This window comes from Epinephelus moara, chromosome 14 (assembly GCF_006386435.1).
Source record: "Epinephelus moara isolate mb chromosome 14, YSFRI_EMoa_1.0, whole genome shotgun sequence".
NCBI classification, from domain to species: domain Eukaryota; kingdom Metazoa; phylum Chordata; class Actinopteri; order Perciformes; family Serranidae; genus Epinephelus; species Epinephelus moara.
The window spans coordinates 12249724-12267803 of NC_065519.1; the positions used below are offsets into that span (position 1 = coordinate 12249724).

The 18080-nt window shown below is 43.0% G+C and overlaps 2 protein-coding genes across 3 annotated transcripts in view; one reads left to right on the forward strand and one right to left on the reverse strand.

Annotated features, from left to right (window-relative positions):
• Positions 1 to 730: 730 nt before the first annotated feature.
• ghsra (growth hormone secretagogue receptor a) lies at positions 731 to 2070 on the forward strand. The gene is made up of 2 exons (XM_050061088.1): positions 731 to 1568; positions 1757 to 2070. The coding sequence occupies exons 1-2, from the start codon at positions 731 to 733 to the stop codon at positions 2068 to 2070; spliced, it is 1152 nt and encodes a 383-aa protein (XP_049917045.1).
• Positions 2071 to 12332: 10262 nt separating this feature from the next.
• Positions 12333 to 18080, reverse strand: part of fndc3ba (fibronectin type III domain containing 3Ba) — a 149505-nt gene continuing 143757 nt past the window's right edge. For both annotated transcript variants that reach the window (XM_050061076.1, XM_050061075.1), the window contains exon 27: positions 12333 to 17112. In XM_050061076.1, coding sequence (XP_049917033.1) covers positions 16801 to 17112 — 312 coding nt within the window. In that variant the 3' untranslated portion in view covers positions 12333 to 16800. The remainder of the gene's footprint in view (positions 17113 to 18080) is intronic.

Genomic DNA, 18080 nt, shown 5'->3' on the forward strand with positions numbered 1-18080 from the left:
CCGCATCATTGCGACCCTGCCTCTGACTCACCATCACATGCTGCTGCTGCTGCCCGGTGCGTCTGCCGATCCGCGCCGCTGGTGATGGGAACTCTTTGGGACTGTCTGGCGCATGAAGGATCCTCACGGTTCAGTTTTCCCAAAGCACTCAGCTGCTGGGGGCTCTCACTGACTGAAAGGACGCGGGAGATAACTTGTATTTAAGTTAGATTTTTATTTTAAATGTTTTTAGTTCAACAGATGTTTGTGTTTTATTTTTTTTTCTGCTGCATCTATTTTGATTAGAATCCGCATTGATTTCGTTTGGTGATGCGCAAAATATCCAGCATGTAGCTTATTTTGAACCCAACACGCCCACACCTCTTTTGAACAGGCACCAAATATTGCTGGACCACTTTCGAGTGCGTGTTTCAGATGAAGAGGATAATTTGGAGTTACCTAAAATAGCCAGGTGTTTGTGTCAGACTCTGCAGAGGACTGTCTGCTCACTGGAGGTCCTCAGAAGTTCCGCTCATAACTGCAACTTGTTTACCCTTTTCTGTAAACAAGCTTAACGCAAGGATTTTGTTGGTTTTACGCACGGCTGCCAATCTGTGCCATCACCTCTGCACCTCAAACACTGATGATGGGAGGAAAGGGCAGCGTCAATGGGCGTGAGGAGTCCCAGACCCGGGGTGCCTTCAGCAGTAAGGGCCAGGCACGGCCCCGTGAATAACCGCGCAACGACAGCATGCCCTCTTGGCCCAATCTCTCGCTGTGCCTCTCCCATAACTGCAGCTGGGAGGAGACCCACAACGCCACAAGGAACGCTGACCTTGGCCTGCCTCCTCTTAATTACTACTCAATCCCTCTCCTCACTGTCATCACCGTCGCCTGCACGCTGCTGTTTCTGATCGGGGTGACCGGGAACGTCATGACCATCTTGGTGGTCAGTAAGTACCGGGACATGCGCACTACCACTAACCTGTACCTGTGTAGCATGGCCGTGTCAGACCTGTTCATCTTCCTCTGTATGCCACTGGACCTTTACCGGATGTGGAGGTACAGGCCCTGGCGGTTTGGGGCCGCGCTCTGCAAGCTCTTTCAGTTCGTGTCAGAGTCATGCACCTACTCCACCATCCTGAGCATCACTGCGCTCTCAGTGGAGCGCTACTTGGCCATTTGTTTCCCGCTGCGTGCCAAGGCCCTGGTTACCAAAAGGCGGGTGCGCGCCCTCATTCTGCTACTCTGGACAGTGTCTCTGCTGAGCGCCGGGCCTGTGTTTGTCATGGTGGGAGTGGAGCGTGACAGTATGTGGCCAGATTACAGCTCGGGAATGAATGAGACTGGCTTCTCCCCGGAGGAAACGGACACCCGGGAGTGTAAAATGACGCATTACGCAGTGGAGTCGGGCCTGATGGGGGCCATGGTGTGGTTAAGCTCTGTGTTCTTCTTCATGCCGGTCTTCTGTCTCACAGTGCTCTACAGCCTCATAGGCCGCAGGCTGTGGCAGAGGCACAGAGAGACAAACATCAGCTCCCGTGTGGCTCACCGGGATAAAAGCAACAGGCAGACCATCAAGATGCTGGGTAAGTTTGGAGAGCGCGCAGATTACGCACACACACAGGGCCTCACCTCGTCCAGGCTGAATTTGTCATCATAGTGATCATTCATCTATATTAAGCAACGATTACACTAATGACTCCTCTCTCCACCCCTCCCTCTCCTTTTCCTCCTCCTCCTCCTCCCCACCTGCTCATCCTCCTCCCTCCGCCAGTGGTGGTGGTCCTGGCCTTCGTCCTATGCTGGTTGCCGTTCCATGTGGGTCGCTACCTGCAGTTCCGCTTTCTGGACGCACCGTCCCCGCTGCTGTCTGTGTTGTCCGAGTACTGCAGTTTGGTGTCCGTGGTTCTCTTCTACCTGAGCGCCGCCATCAACCCCATCCTCTACAACACCATGTCCTGGAAGTACAGGGGCGCAGCGGCGCGCCTCTTCGGCCTGACCGACAGTCAGCCTACAAGAGGCCGCACAGCCAGCACCATGAAGGGAGACGGCTCAAACGGCTGGACGGAATCCACAGTCAGCTTCTAAAAGCATGACTGTCAAAAAAGTGTGGATATGATTTGAAAAACTATCAGTCATAAGATGATAACACTCACCCAAAGCCATTATTTCTGTCAGGGCCTAGAAAAACTGTTCTGCACATGTGAGTGCAGCACTTGCCTTTATTCAACTGGGACAAAAAGAAACAGGATGAGAAAAGTGCAAACCACAAAAAGCTGTAAGCCTCTATCCACTTTGTCAACACGCATCAATAGAACTTCGATTTTTGTCAAACAGTTCATTTTCTTGTTGGATTATTTCAGCAAGTGCCATCCAGTATTCATACAACACACTCAGCAGCATTTCAAAAGCACCACTGGTGGAGTGGAAAACACACACACACACACCAGCCTCAAGTGCTTGTATTGATCCAAATGTGAACAACATGGGGGCTCACACGCCCGGAATACACGCACACATATAAATATAATAGACATTTACAATTGCCTTATATTGTATTCATACTCTGGATGACAAAGAAAGCACTGTAGAATTTGTGGCACTGGTCTGCACTCCTTCAGGGAGTGGCAGCGGTGCAGTGCGTGTGTGTGTGTGTGTGTGTGTGTGTGTGAGTGTGAGTGTGTGAGAGAGAGAGATATAAAGAGAGATTTGCATGTGTGTATTGTGTGCCAGGTGTTGTTCTTCAGGATGTGATTTCTGTTATTTGTTAGTGTGTGAAGATGTAAATGTACTTTGTCACTGTTATTACATTTCGTTGCCCCCTACCTTGGAAATGGAAGTCCCTGCTGTGTCGATGCTGCCAAGACAGGCCAACGGGGTTTGGGTTCATGCCCTGAAACTAAGAGAATGAATATTCCTGTGATGCCATGTGCTGCACAGCAGTGGGGTTCAACAAGGTTGGAGTTTGCTTCATGGGGGCTACAAAACATATTGAATGCAAACATTCCCAAGATTATTATATCTTTTTGTTTGTTTTTCGTAAGTATAGACTACTTTAATCTTGTTTAAGGGATGCTTTGCTGATTTTCAACCAGCTTTATGTCACAACAATGTGGGTAGTGTGTGCAAATGAACTGTGGTAAACTTACCAGCGCCCAGTTCTCCCTTGCTCATCTCTCAGCTCAAATCAACTGGATAGCGCTTTTCGCTGGGGCTGTTGCTGCACTACAGATTGTACTTTCGCATTTTCGTATACCTGCAATCACAGACACAAACGGCATAGAAACGGATCGAGACAGAAACCCTCCCTCGATTTTCTCAAACTCAGATCAAACAGTAAAATTAAGCACATCTGATCAAATGTAAACCATGTTTACACGAAAACGATCCACTGAAAACAGAATCGTTTCTCATTTTCGTTTTGAAAAAAGTTCCGCATTTAGAGGACAACATTTTGATAACAATCTCTGTGCACATGGAGCCGCAAAAATGACCAAAACGCTGCAGTATACATGCCAGGCCAGTAGTTGGCGGTGTGACGCTTACACTTCCTTCTACAGAGCGGCGATGTATAAACAAACAAAATGGCAACTGCACGAACATTTGTCTGGACGGACGATGAGGTGGAGTTGCTACAGTAAATCTACACTATGATGGGGAAGCGTTGATAAATTCAATAGGGTGAGCAGCACAAGCAGAGCTCGGGAGTCCGCCATTGTTGTTGTGATGGTCGACTTTCTCGCGCATGCCTAGTGGCTGGAAGCGTAATGCACATGTGCGAAAACTCTTGCTGCCGTTTCCAAAAAATTGCACTCTGGAACCAGTTTTCAAAACGTTGCGTTTTCAGGCACCAAAAACCCAGTTGTCATGTAAACGATCGGCCAAAACACAACTAAAGTTTACCGTTTTCAGTTGAAATTATTGTTGTATAAACAGGATCCAAGATTCTGACACTGTTTTGCCTACTTCTCGCCTAAAATGTCTTCAGACACACATTAAAGTGCCCATTTTGACTTCTAAACAAAGAAGCAGGCGCCATGCTACTTCCTGTTTTGTAAAGTAGAGGCTTAAAATACTGAGATCAAACAGTAAAACTAGGCAGTGCAGATAAAATAAGAACCAAGACTGTGTCACTGTGTTGCCTATTTCTTGCCTAAAACATTTTCAGAGACATATTTTAGCTTACCGTTTAACTGTAATTTGAGATTGTTTGCAACCAGCCAGCCATTTTGTTTCCTGTGGAAAAACAGCCATGCTTGCATTACATCACCCACCAGCAGGGGCATTTATTGGTCCGGTGTGGTGCAATGCATTCTGGTAGTTGTAGGTTTTCTACATTTTGATCAAAGGCAGATAACACAGCCCATTTCCTCTGTTTGGTCATGTAGCACCAATTCTGCTGCATATGCCTTGATTTATGAAAAGATCATCTTTCCTGAAGGCTCTTGCTACTTAAAAGAAAATCATCTGTAGGGAAAAAAACCCCGCTGCATATGAGGAGGGTTTGAGAAGGTGTCGTTGAGTTAAGAAGTAATGAGGTATCAGTTTGGTGCATAAGACAAAGAAAGCTGTTTGGTGTTACCGTAAAAATCAACAAGTCAGAGGCCATAAACACCTCAGCTTTCTGAGTCTCGTGCACCGTTGAAACTTTGTTGATTTTAGCCATCTTACATGTGCTGATGTCAGATACCTTGATATAACACATAAGTACAGGGCCTTTTCTGTTTATTTCAGCTGCATGGGGGAAATGTAGCAGATTTGTAATTTGTCTAATTTGACAAGATTCTTAATGCTTCTTTATGCATATTCAACTTCGGTACGTAATGCAAACCCCTTGAGAAGGTGAAGTGACTGAAAATACAAGAGCAGTCAACCTGTTAGCTGCTCCTGTGGACTCATCTTTGATACAAACTGCTCCCAAAACTGTCCAGCGAGAACAGGCAGAGTGACTTCAATGGTTAAATAAAACATGCACAATGTAAGTTATGTAATTTATGTCCTGTTTTTTTTATTGATTTGCCAAAAGTTTGCCCAGTGGCAACTAATTTCATGGGTGAATATACATGCATAATCATTTGTAAAACTAAGTCGAAGCATTCTAATGTGCCAAAGAGGTGCCGACCTACAACACTACTCTACAAGATTGTTTTTAAAAACAGCTTTTCCTTTAAATGTGTAAAAGATAATGCAACAGGTGGAGGAATAAATGTGATTTTGTTAAGTGTATCATCGTATCTTTTGAACAAAGAGGATCAGTGAGGTGTCTTTAAGTGATGACGTCGTGCTCGCTTTGACATGTAAATAGACGCTTTGTAATGCTACACTCGATGCTGTACACTCAGATGGTTTCAGCAGTCCAAATCACCGCAGCAGCCTCCACTTATCTGCACTGGATTTCAAAACACGGCCTCCTGGCTCTGAAGAATGTATTTCTGTTCGTAAATGTTTCTGACTGTACATACTGATGTCATGCCATACTATTTATTAATCTACAGGATGTATACGACTTAAAAAAGTAAAGATTTATTCATATTTTCTCTTCTTTTTTTTTAAAGATGACTGTGAATATTTCCTGCTGGGTCATGTATCTGTTGATAAAGTCTTATTAAAGTAAAAAAAGAGAAGGACAAACTCAAGTTTCTTTTTGCTTTTCTTTTGCAAACTTATTTGTATTCATCATGTGAGCTGGCACACACTTGACAATCAGGTAGCTGTTTGTCTCTAGCAGGTATGAGATGCAAATTACAAAGTGAGATGATTGTAAAACGAACAAAGCACTTAACATTAACCTTCCACCCACATTAAACATCATTTATGGAAAGTCTGAACAGCTGAGAGCGACTGAGAGACACATAGCGCACCTTGACAGGGCCTGTAATCTTTTCCCCATGTGACCCTGCAATACTCCATTACATGGTGTAAGTCTCAGTGAGGTGTAACACCAGTCAGTAGATTGCGATCTTTACACAGAGACGCAGCAGTGTGTTCTCTCTCATCTCAGCTGGCATTGTATTTTTGTGGCCACAGGGCACAGCGCCACTCCATCACCTAAGACGGCTTCAAAGACAGCGGGCTATGCCCTCATGAGGTAACTTCAGGTACCTGAGTACAACATGCTCATCAGAAGTTCGTGAACATCTGTGGGAAAGAGCTGAAGAATTAAAAAGTGTATTTGAGCTGAGAACTGAAAAGGTGATAAAACCCAAAAGTAATGAAGGAAGTGAGTTAAATAAAAGCTGTCTCTCTCAGAAGACAGTTAGTGGGTGGATGATCGGTATGGAGAGGAGATGTGAAAGATCAGGGATGAGAGGTACCTATTCAAATAAACTGTGCAATGAAAATAGACAATAAAACAAAAGGTGAAAGAAGGGAGGTTTAATCAATGAGTCAGACATCATGATAGTTAATTTAGATGTGGGCTGTGCAGTGGAAAATGAACAATTAGACAAAGAGGAGGAGGTTCACATTGAAGAGGTGTTCACATCTATCTCTATATCAGTGTGTACCAGTGTATTCAGTAGGAGTTGGAATCACCAGAGGATCCATGATGGACTGTGCTATTTTCTTAGCTCTTTCAGAGTTGGATGGTAGTTCTGTCAAGCTAAGTGTGTCCAGTGTTGGTTGATTTTTCAGCAGAGCAGGTTTAGCATTAGCTTGGCTGCCAGCGGCTAACGCTATCTCTGGATGGTGGAGTGTGAGGTGAGCCCTCATGTTTGTAGTATATCCAGAGTATTTCATCCTAATGCTAAAACCGAAACTAAGTCCAGACGTCTAATTTAAAAGCTGTCGGCACATTTCTGAATACTTTCTTTGGGGCATCCATCTTTGTTTTGATGAACTTCCTGCCAACTGCTGCTACCTCTGCTGACCTCACCTGGAAAAAAACATCATGATTTATTATTGCCACACAAAATATCGCAGTTGTCATGGGTGTGGTTAGAACCAAGATGTAGCACCACAGACAATAAGGACAGTTTATAATAGTCTTTATTGAAGCCAGAGGGAAAAAAAACAGTGACAGTCAAAACAAAAGGTTCAGTCCAGAGTGCTTGGTGTGGCCCACCAAAACAGTGAACAGGTGAGTCAGTGGCGTCTGGTGGATGCAAACAAACGCTAAACAGTTCAAATGTGTGCAACAGTACCTCGAGGGAGTAGGCAGAAGGCGAGGTCTGATGGGCAGGGAGTCTGGAACCAGGAGTAAACACGGGAGAAGACAACACAGCCATGTGGAGCCGACTGTAGGCTGTGAGGGTGTTGACAACGATGATGATGAGTGGATCCTGTGGTGCGCACACAACGGCAGAATGTGCAGCCACCTAGGGAGGTAAACCGCAACACAGGAAATCACAGGCAGCAGAAGAGGTAAACTCACTATGGAGAGGTGGGTGACGTCTCTCCAAACAGCCATGGGGACACCAGGAGCGTAGAAGCAGAGCTCTTGGTTGGGGACAGAAGGCTGAGTGGTTTACCAGGGAGCAGACGAAGCAGGAGAGTCAGAGACAGGCGAGGTCGGCAACAAGGAAGCAGTCTGGGAATAAATGCTGGGAATCAATCAATCAATCAATCAATCAATCAATCAATCAATTTTATTTATAAAGCCCAATATCACAAATCACAATTTGCCTCACAGGGTTTTACAGCATATGACATCCCTCTGTCCTTAGGACCCTCGCAGCGGATAAGGAAAAACTCTTTAATGGGAGAAAAAAACGGTAGAAACCTCAAGAAGAGCAACTGAGGAGGGATCCCTCTTTGGAGACAGGTGTGCAATAGATGTCGTACAGAACATGAGTAGTAGGGAAGTCTTGCATGAGTATGACAAAGACCAATCTGGCAAGGAGAGTCGGTGAAGCAGGAGTCTTTATACTGACAGGAGGTGATGACCCACAGGTGAGAGCAGTTGGCTTGATGAGGTTGGTGTGGTGGAACGGCAGGGTTAGTGGAAATTTACTGGGTTAACTGAGAGAGTGGCATGTATGGCAGGTTGACAATGTCCACTGTGACAACTATATTACACTGAATCATTTTTTTGCCCACCCCTAATATATAGTGGCCACTTCACTGGATATAGCAGCTGATGCTAAGTGTGGTGTTATGACAAGCTGCTGTAATGACCATTTTCACCTAATGGTGGTGATGGTGCAACAGGAAAAGTTAGGGGATCACCAAAATCGGTTTCATCCTTTGGGGTCCAAGACTGTCTCTATCCAAAAGTCAATGCCTAACTTGCAGGCTTGTGCTGTAATTGCAGAGTACACAGCCACAGGAGTAAACTCCATTTCTTCTCCTTTGGGCATTGTCCCCCAGACAGCAGCTGATTGAATTTTTTTTCTTCTTTTTTTGTTGATCGCACTTTTGTTCCTGGTGAACTTTAGACAACACTGTTGATGAAAATCACAAGAAGTTGGCTGCTTTAAAGAAGCCCGAATGTGTGCTTCTCTGACCCCACAGATCAAACTGCATTCTAGCATTTAAAATTGTGCTTCTTGGCCAGCCATCCACAACAAACATCTTGATGCTTTCTGAGTGCTTTACCCTACAGCTTATTCATACTACATTTAACTGACTGGAAGAGCGAGTTATCACAGGGCCACTGCCTACAGTGCACCTCCCAAGAACAAGGGTTATATTATATTATATTATTGCTCTACTAAAGCTTAAGTAAAAAAAAAGATAAGGGTAAGATAGATAGTGAGGGAGTGCTGTTTTGCTCCCACCTATTTAATCATTACACCACTTTAAATTAACCTTGCCTGGGAGCCAGATGAATCTGCAAGTTTTATTTGCTCTAACAGATACCTAGATTTGCGATTTTGTCTGGTGTTGTCAGATGAAACAAACCTCCTGTATGTGTGTGCACCACAAAATGCTCACAGATAATGACTAATATTCCCCAGTGGTCTTCAGGTCGCTGCAGGGCAGCCGTCTCTCTCTGGTTGCCCTCGGGGACAGCAGGGGGTGATAGTGAGTGTGATTTACTCTTCTTCGCTATCTGGCTAAATGCTACCGAAGCCACTGGAGAGTAAATCTAAAATGGACACACATTCACACAGAGTTTAAATGGGCACGGATGTACTCACTTGTCATCCCTGAAACTGTGTGTGACAAAAGACAGAACTGTCTTTAATTACATAGCAGTCTCTGTGACATTTAAAATGTTTTCACCTTGAATAATTACAGACTATTAATAGTAATTTAAACCCTAATATTATAAATATGGATTTCTTCTCAGCTTTGTTTACAACAGTACATAAAGGTGTATCCGACAAGAGCAGAATCATCATTCTCATTAAATCTGGAAAATGAAGATCAATACTGCTACACAACAGTAAATGTCAGCGAAACAGTTTCGGCAGTTTCGACTATACTGTTGCTGTTGTGTGAAACAGTAATTTTTTATGATTATCTGCAGATATGCAAAAGCACAAGACCATAAACAGAAATATATGCAGGACAGCATATACGTAGTACAGCTGGGTATCAGTACTCAATACTTTTAAAGGGCAAGTGTGTGGGATTTAGTGGCACCTAGTGGTGAGGTTGCAGAACTGAAACTTTTTTTTTGTGCCAAGTGTTTACGAGAACTATAGTGGGTGACACGAAAACACAAATAGTCCTAATTAGAGCCAGTGATTGGTTTGTCTGTTCTGGGCTACACTAAACACCTCCACAAAGAACATGGAGGACTCCGTGGAAGCAGACACACTACATATCTAGATTTAAGCAGCTTACTCCAAGGTAAAGAAAAGACATATGACATACGAATATTGTAAACCATTTCTGTCGAGAGATGCCCCTAAATTCCACGCACTGGACCTTCAAGGTATCAACCAAAATAACCCAGACCCAAGTAGTACACTCTAAAGCCCAGTTAAGATTCACAGAGGAGTTGAAACAGGCAGCTACTTGCAATATTCCGTTCTACAACGTTCTGAAAACCTGCCGGTTCACACCAATGCAACTAGATGAGATGGTGTATCATCTCTATGCAACAACTCTCTGTACTTCTGTTCTGATTTCCAGCTTTTCAGGCTTATTTTGTGGCTGAAAATAATTTGTAGCTTCTTTAATATTAATGATGATAGTGATAGTGAGATACTGGTGGTGACAGAGCACCTGCCGCAGCAAGCAAACACGGCGTCTGTGGACATTTTGACTTTACCAGCAAACTTCACTAGCCAATTGGCTGTAGAAACAGGTGACGTGCTTTATGTTCTAAAACCAGCTGCTGGTGAATTGACCAGCTGAGTTGCAGGTGACACCATCAGTCGGCTTGAGTTGAGCTCAGACCAGCCGGTTCACACTACTGCAACTTTTCTCTGCCACGTTCTAAAATGGTTTTGTCTTGTTGCGAAATGTTGGTCTGAACTGGGTGTTAAGAGTGATTCACGTGATTAGTGGATATAGAATAAACAGGATAAAAGTATAAAGTAGTTTGACCATAAAAAAGCAACATAACTTTTGGATAAATATTAAGTTGGTTCAATTTAATTGAGTCTCGTGAGGTCAAATTGAATCAAACTGGTTGTGCTAAACTAACTGAGTTTGTCAGATTATAAAAGATTCAATAATGCCAGAGTTGGAACTACATAAAAAGATGCATGCAAATTGTTTCCTAACTTTCTGATTAAAGTTAAGTTGAACTAGTGAATTATTTTTTAGAGTGTATCACAAATTCTCTGGTAAAATGATACCTGCATTTGATCCTTTTTGTTCACAGATCTAGAATAAAATGTATGTATGGTTTTGCTCGCAGCCAGTGACTGCAAGCATTCTTCAATTCCATGCAACATGTAATGGGACCACTTCCACAGCAGCTACAACCCATATTATCTGTGGTATGGTGAATTTGAGTTTGTTGTATTTGACGAAGTTGGTAGTTAAGCATGCCAAGATGACACCAAAGTGTTCCACACTACACTTAAATGCCACCAGACACTGCACACCGTGGCGTCTGGTGGCATTTTACACAGCCGAATGCTTCCATTGACATGATGGGTACTGAATGAAGTGGAAGACTAGAATTTGCACCTTGTGGTTTTATGCCTCCATGAACCAGTCAAGTTGCAGTTATACTTTATATCCATGTCTATCCAGACTCACTGGTAGCTATGACAGTTGACAATGCTTTAAATGTGGATGTGCTGCTAAGAAGCTACAGATTTTAAAATATGGATGGTTCATGCACATCTTCAAGCCGGCAGCACAGAGGATCTCTACAATTAGCACTGTCAAGTCAGTGTCTGACCAAATGTCTCCCCTTCTGGTTCTGAGTTATGACATTGAATAATGGCAACAGTGAAGATGACCTTTGACCTTTTAGATAAGAAATATCATCACATCATAATTTTATCCTATTTGACATTTGTGTGAAATTTTGTCATAATTAGTGCATGGATTCTTGATTGGGGTCACAGTGACCTTGACTTTGACCATCAAAATTTTATCAGTTCATAGTTGAGTCCAACTGGACGTTTTTGCCAAATTTGAGGAAATTCCCTCAAGGCCTTTTTGAGATACCATGTTAATGAGAATGAGACAAATGCAAGGTCACGGTGAGCTTGACCTTTATCCACCAAAATCTAATCAGTTCATAGTTGAGTCCAAGTGTACGTTTGTACCAAATTTGAGGACATTCCCTCAAGGCCTTTTGAGATAACCACATTACTGAGAAGGATACAAATGCAAGGTTACAGTGACCTTTGACAACCAAAATCATATCAGTTCATAGCTAAATCTAAATGGAAGTTTGTAGCAAATTTGAGGAAATTCCCTCAAGGCCTTCTTGAGACACCACATTAATGAGTAGGAGATGAATGAAAGATAACAGTGACCTTGACCTTGGCCTCAAAAGTCTTATCATTTCATAGTCGAGTCCAAGTGGATGTTTGTGCCAAATTTGAGGACATTCCCTCAAGGCCTTTTTGAGGTACCACGTTATTGAGAATGAGACTAATGTAAGGTCACAGTGACCCTGATCTTTGACGAACAAAATCATATCAGTTCATGGCTGAGTCTAAATGGATGTTTGTGACAAATTTGAGGTAATTCCCTCAAGGTCTTCTTGAGACACCATGAGAATGAGACCGTCCTCATACGGACAGACAAATGAACAGATGGGCGCATGGAGAATCTGAAAACATAATGCCTCTGGTCACGGCTGTCACCGGCAGAGGCATGAGAAAGACAAATTGAGTACTTTATTGGTATCCATTTCAATTTGGTACTAGTACCAATACCAGTACCCTGAAATAAATTACTAGTATTTTAATTTACACCCAGCCCTAATATGTAGGTAGAAGTGCTGATGAATAATGACACACACAATAAAACATCCAGGTGCAATCAAAGTCAGAAAAAAAAATCAAAACATTTATTGGGCATAAATATATTATATATACGCTACCGATACAGTTACGTCTTACATACATAGGGTAGTATTTGCAAAAATCTATACATTAAAATTGATATGGCAGTTTCTTTTATATAATGCATATGAAATTGTCTAACATTTACAATACAAGAAGAAATGCATGAATTTCTTATTTTTTTTCTCAATTCGTAGACCATGACAACATTGGAATGTTTGTTTTTAAATCGTGAGGTAAAAATATGTTTCTTTTTTTGTCTCGCTTAAAAAATAGTTAAATACCTGTGAGTCTCTGTACGTTTGTCAAATCGCCAAATTCTCAGTCAAAATTCTCTACTTACTGTAAAACGTACAAAACATAAAAAAAAAGAAAAAAAAAAGTAAAATAAAACTGATCAGAAGGCACAGACGTGGGGTTGCTGGGCAAAAAAATTGTCTCTCGTTCTCGACATACCCGCCAAATGTGCAGGACCTGCAGGGTGGGTGGGTAGGGGAGGGGGCGGGGTGTCTATAAAATCACCAGCATTTGAAAATAACAAAACAAAACAAAAAAAAAAACAACAAAGCACAAGGGGGAGTACCCTGCCCACAAACACACAGCCTTTCGGTTAACATGGCGTTAACCTCGGACACTTTACAACACTAACATGACTGGCCTGAGCTCGGCCAAACACCTCTGCTCTCCCATTGGGGCATTAAGGCTTGAAGAGGGGGGAATAAGGGGGCGGGGGGCTGTGGGTGGGCAACATAACATCAGGGGTTTAAGGACAGGACACCTCACATATCACCTGTCGACTACAATGCAACAGGCTAGGTAGACACCATGAGCACGTCTGAGAAAGGAACCACGTGAACTGTACTTCCTTTGTCGCCTGCTCTGCCGCAGGGAGCAGGGTGCCATCTGAGAAGCACAGAACCATGCTCCAGTAATGCCAATGTCACAGTGACGCCAACGACAGAATAATGCCAATGAATGTAACAGACGGCGTTGGCAGTAGTGTTTGGAACAGAGCGATGGACCTCGCGTCTCCTCTCGCTCACATTAACCTCATCAAGACTAATGCTCGGCATAAAAAAAGTGCTTCAACTCTGTTAGTCATAATGTATTACCATCTCATTCTATAGCTCTATAGATATCTCTGTATATCATCTCTTAGCAAAATACTGGATACAAAATACTAACTACTGCTATACCAGCACTAGCCTGAACAAGGAATCGTCAATATTATTATTGTCATCATCTGCCTGAAATCATCGCATGATTGTTTTTGCCTTTTTTCTTTTTTAAATTTTAACCTTTCAGTGTGAAATCAGGCCGTGTTAAAAACTCCGAAAGGGGCTACACATCTCAAAAATGGCACATTTTTGCTTTACAAAACAAAATAATAAAAGATAATATGAAAAGAAGCATAATCACAGATCAAGTTAATGTTTTTTTTTCCTTTTGAGAGAATAATAATAACAATAATAATAATGCTGTGTCGTTACAGAAGAACATCACAGAACCCTTTAGACGACTGCGAACGCAACATCTAGTGGACACGAGAAGCCTGCGCTTTGGCAATAAAACAGTAAAAAGATATCAGAAGCTTCATTATAACACTAATCAGGAGAATAAAAATAAAAAAATAAGCCAAAGGCAGCGACATTTATCCCAATACAGATGACTTGAACTTGACCCCTAAGGCCTTTGCTTTTTGCTACATGTCTCTCTAAGCATTACAAGAACTGCTCGGCTGTGCACGGCCGCAACAGGAGATGAAAAAATAACAAAAATACATTTGGTTACATGTTTTGAAAAACGGCAATGATAACTGCAATGCATGGACTGATGAGCTACACGTTCCCAACAGCTGTAAGAGAAATACTTAAAGGGTTACTGAGATAAGGAATGCTGGCCTTAATCATACAATCTAACATACATCCATTGAAAAAAAAAAATTAAAAAAGAAAAAAAAAACATGCTACAAGGAAAAAAATTAGTATATAACTACACTTGTCTCTTAATCTTTAAACAATAAATAAATGAAGATTGCACTGTAATTGGCATGTAAAGTACTGTATGCAAATATATAGTATAAATAAAACCTAGAAAAGAACTCTACCTTAACTTTCCCATCAACTTTGGCAAAGGTATTTTGAGCTAGTAAACCACTTTGCTTACTGACACATACAGGAGCAAGGCACAGCATTGACAGAGGACAAGATACAGCATCAAAAAAATGAAAGATAGGAGGGAGGGAGGAAGACACAGAGAGAGAGAGAGAGAGAGAGAGAGAGAGAGAGAGAGAGAGAAACGGAGGAAGAGAGGCTTAATATGATGACGACGATGACAGCGATGGGGATGACAGGATTAGATCTCCCCTCTGTAAGGCCTTATCCCTGAGGTACGTTACAGGCTGCCAATCAGAGCCGAGCGGCGGCGCTAAACCCCTCCTTCCCACCCAATCCTTTCTTCCCCTGCACCCCACCTGACAAAAAGTAGACATGTCACACAATAATCAAGCAGGTGAGGGTGACTTCTTTGGATCATCAGGGTGTGTATTGGGCTGTACCTTGGCTTTGTTTTTCGGGTCGGGATTAAAGGGGGGGTTCAGGAGTCAGGCGGGAGGGTGGTTAACTAATGTGTGTCAGAATGCCCTGTTCTGTTGAGTCGTGTTCTGTTCTGTCAAAGGCTTGTTTGGTTAGTGAACATTAGTTCAATTCCCCAGAGAACATGTCCGTCTGAGGAGAGACCACAGACTTGCTACTGCTCTGATTACATGTCAATAAAGCACCTTTTAATAGAGAGAGAGAGAGAACAGAAGGAGGGGAAGAGAGGAGGAGGCGGAGAGAGTGGCGCATGGGCAGATAAGACGGGATGGATTGAAAGCAAGAGGAGAGCAGCCAGAGCGAAAAGGTAATCACGGATAATTATGCTGCAGGGGAGGAGAAAAGAGGAGAAGAGTCTTCAAATGTATCGATTCACAGACTAGCTGGAAGGAGAAACTACGGCTTCAGCACTGCTCTGGCAGGCTAAATTTCAAAGAGAAGGGGGTAAAGCTCAAGCTAACTCCTAATGGCTTTCCTGGTTAACACACAGAGCTCTGAGAAGGGCAGTTAGCTTGGCAGGCTGTTAGCACCTCTGGGTCTGTGACGCTACGGGCACATCGCTACTAAAGCTACAGATAAATAGGCTGGAGCAATGGTACTTGAGATGGTAGAACGACGGAAGGGCTGACCTAGAGCCAGTCAGCCCTTTCCTGGTTAAGTTGCAGCCAATCACGATCCCAGCCCTGCTTCCTAAAGCCAGTTTATGCCCAACATTCGAATACCTACAACGGTTCATATTCTGATCCAAGACCAGTGTTTAAGGGCTCCTTCGAGCTGCTGAACTGACCTCAGAGCTGCTGTTTGTGAGCACCTAGAGTCGACTCCTCCCCTTTCACACTGTACTTCAGACCTTACATTGCCATCACTTATATTACATCACTTTTATAGCATCATAGATATTTGTTATAATATATATTTATATATATAGATTGTGTGTATATATATTAGATTACTGGTTTTCCATTCTTTCTTAGATATAATAAAATCACAGGATAGCAGCATCTTACACCACACATGGATTGCATCACTTTGGTAGCTGAATGAGTGAGTGATTGAATGTTAAAAGCTGAGCTGATATGCGATTGACTTCTTAGGAGGAAAAAATGTGCGTTTCTCACCGTCATTGCATGAGTGTGATCGTGAATGTGTGCATGTGTGTATATTTGTCAGTCTGTGTGTGTGTGTGTGTGTGTGTGTGTGTGTGTGTGTGTGTGTGTGAAAGCAGGTGCAGATTGCATGAGTTGACCGACAGTCTGTAAGAGTAGCAACAAACTGGATAATAAGGTATGAACGGCTAAAGCTTTGTAGGCCTACATTGGAATATGGCTGAAATGAATAAAGACTGCAGCAAACAAAAAAAAAATAAAAAAATTACACATTGAAAAAAAAAAAAAAGTAAGGCAATGACTGTCAAGAAATATACACGTTCTCTAATCGAGTATGTTTTAAAAAGATACAAAGTAAAAACATGCAAGTCAGTCTGAGGAGCAACTGCTTTGCTCACAGCTATTTTAAGGCTTGATTATCAGTTTTCTTTCCCAACCGAGGTACAGCTAAGACAAGGCTTCCCTCGACAGAAATCCTTAACAAATGAGACGGACAGTGACACAGAGACGTAGAGAGAAATGAGACCGAACTTAGTGAAGGCTGAAGACAACAGGAACAAGGTGAGGAAAAGCCAGACTCGATACTTTGACTAAAAAAAACAACAAAAAAAAAACAAAACATACATAGCCTTAGAAGTACATCTCAAGTGTTTGTTTTGATTTCATTCGGTTCTTTCATAGACGTTTTTTTTTTTTAAAAGTTTCTCTGTGATTTCGCTTTCTCTTTCTATCCTATAGTTTAAAATTCCCTCACTTCATGAAGAAGTACTGTAGCAAGCAGGCGATGAGGATGGAGAAGCCCGCGAACACGCACACGATGAGCGCCGCGAAGCGCTCGTCGCTGGAGATCAGGCCCACGCCTTTGCCCGTTTCCACGGCGCACAGCTCTCCCGACGACGCCGTCTCCTGGCGACGCAGAGTGAACAAGGAGGAGGGGCTCAGTGGTCCGCACAGCTCCTGGCACGTGTCCTGGCAGCGGCGGCAGGCGCCCACTCGGAAACGATAGTCTGTGTTGCCCTGGAGACCAGAGATTTGGAACACGCCCTCCTCTCCCTTAAAAACCTGCGAGGGGAGAGAAAGACAGGAAGTTTAACACCCAGGTTGTAAACACATAGGCAGTTTTTTTCCCATTATTGAGCACACATAAGACTGAGCCATCAAAACTCAATGCCCGCCAGCTGATTTTACTGAGGGAGTGCTCATGAGTGAAATGAGTTGGTTGGTGTTTTGTTGGAGTAGAGTCCTGCATGCTTGCTTGGTTTCACAGTGGCATATGATTGCCTTGTTTTCATGATGTGGGCATGGTGAAGCTCTCAGCAGGAGCCTATTTACAAAGGAAAGTGATGTAAGTCAAATTATGAGAATGCACACCCGGCACAGCGTCATGGTCATACTGCAGAGAGAGGTTAAGCCCCCCTCCAGAGCATCCTGAGTCCCAGCTTTTTGAAATGCTTAAAGAGGAGCTGTTATGCTTGTTTTCAGGTTCACACTTATATTTAGGGTTTCTACTAGAACATGTTTACATGCTTTCATGTTGGAACACCTGTATTCACCCTCTGTCTGAGACGCTCTGTTTTAGTGCCTGTGTCTTTAAGCCCTCCAGTTCTCCCATTACTTGGCATCCATTTCTCAGCGTCACCAATAAATGCTTCTGAACGCAACCGGTCATGTCCCAGCAGGAATATGATCCAAAATCGGGATGATATAAACCAGTGGTTCCCAACTGGTCCAGCCACAGGGTCCAGATGTTTCTTTAGTCATCAGTTTAAAATATATATACTTGCATTTGGCTATATCATTGACCCAGTTTGCTGTCGCTGTCAGGTCAGCAAAGGGTGCGAAAAAAACAATTCACATGAGTGAACAACATGTAAAGTCAATGATAAGACACTATTAGATGTAAATTCCCACCGGGCGGCACGATGGATGCGCAAATTAAGTGGCGTGAATGAAGTGTGTAGCGTAATTTTGGGTCATACATGTATTCATGAGAGTTGAAAAATCTTAACTTCAGCGACTAATTTGCGCCA

Excerpts from the sequence above, each read along its gene's own strand:
- ghsra (XM_050061088.1), top strand. The coding sequence starts at position 731 with ATGCCCTCTTGGCCCAATCTCTCGCTGTGCCTCTCCCATAACTGCAGC. Across the intron at positions 1,569-1,756 it reads GCAGACCATCAAGATGCTGG|TGGTGGTGGTCCTGGCCTTC; the intron begins GTAAGTTTGGAG and ends TCCCTCCGCCAG.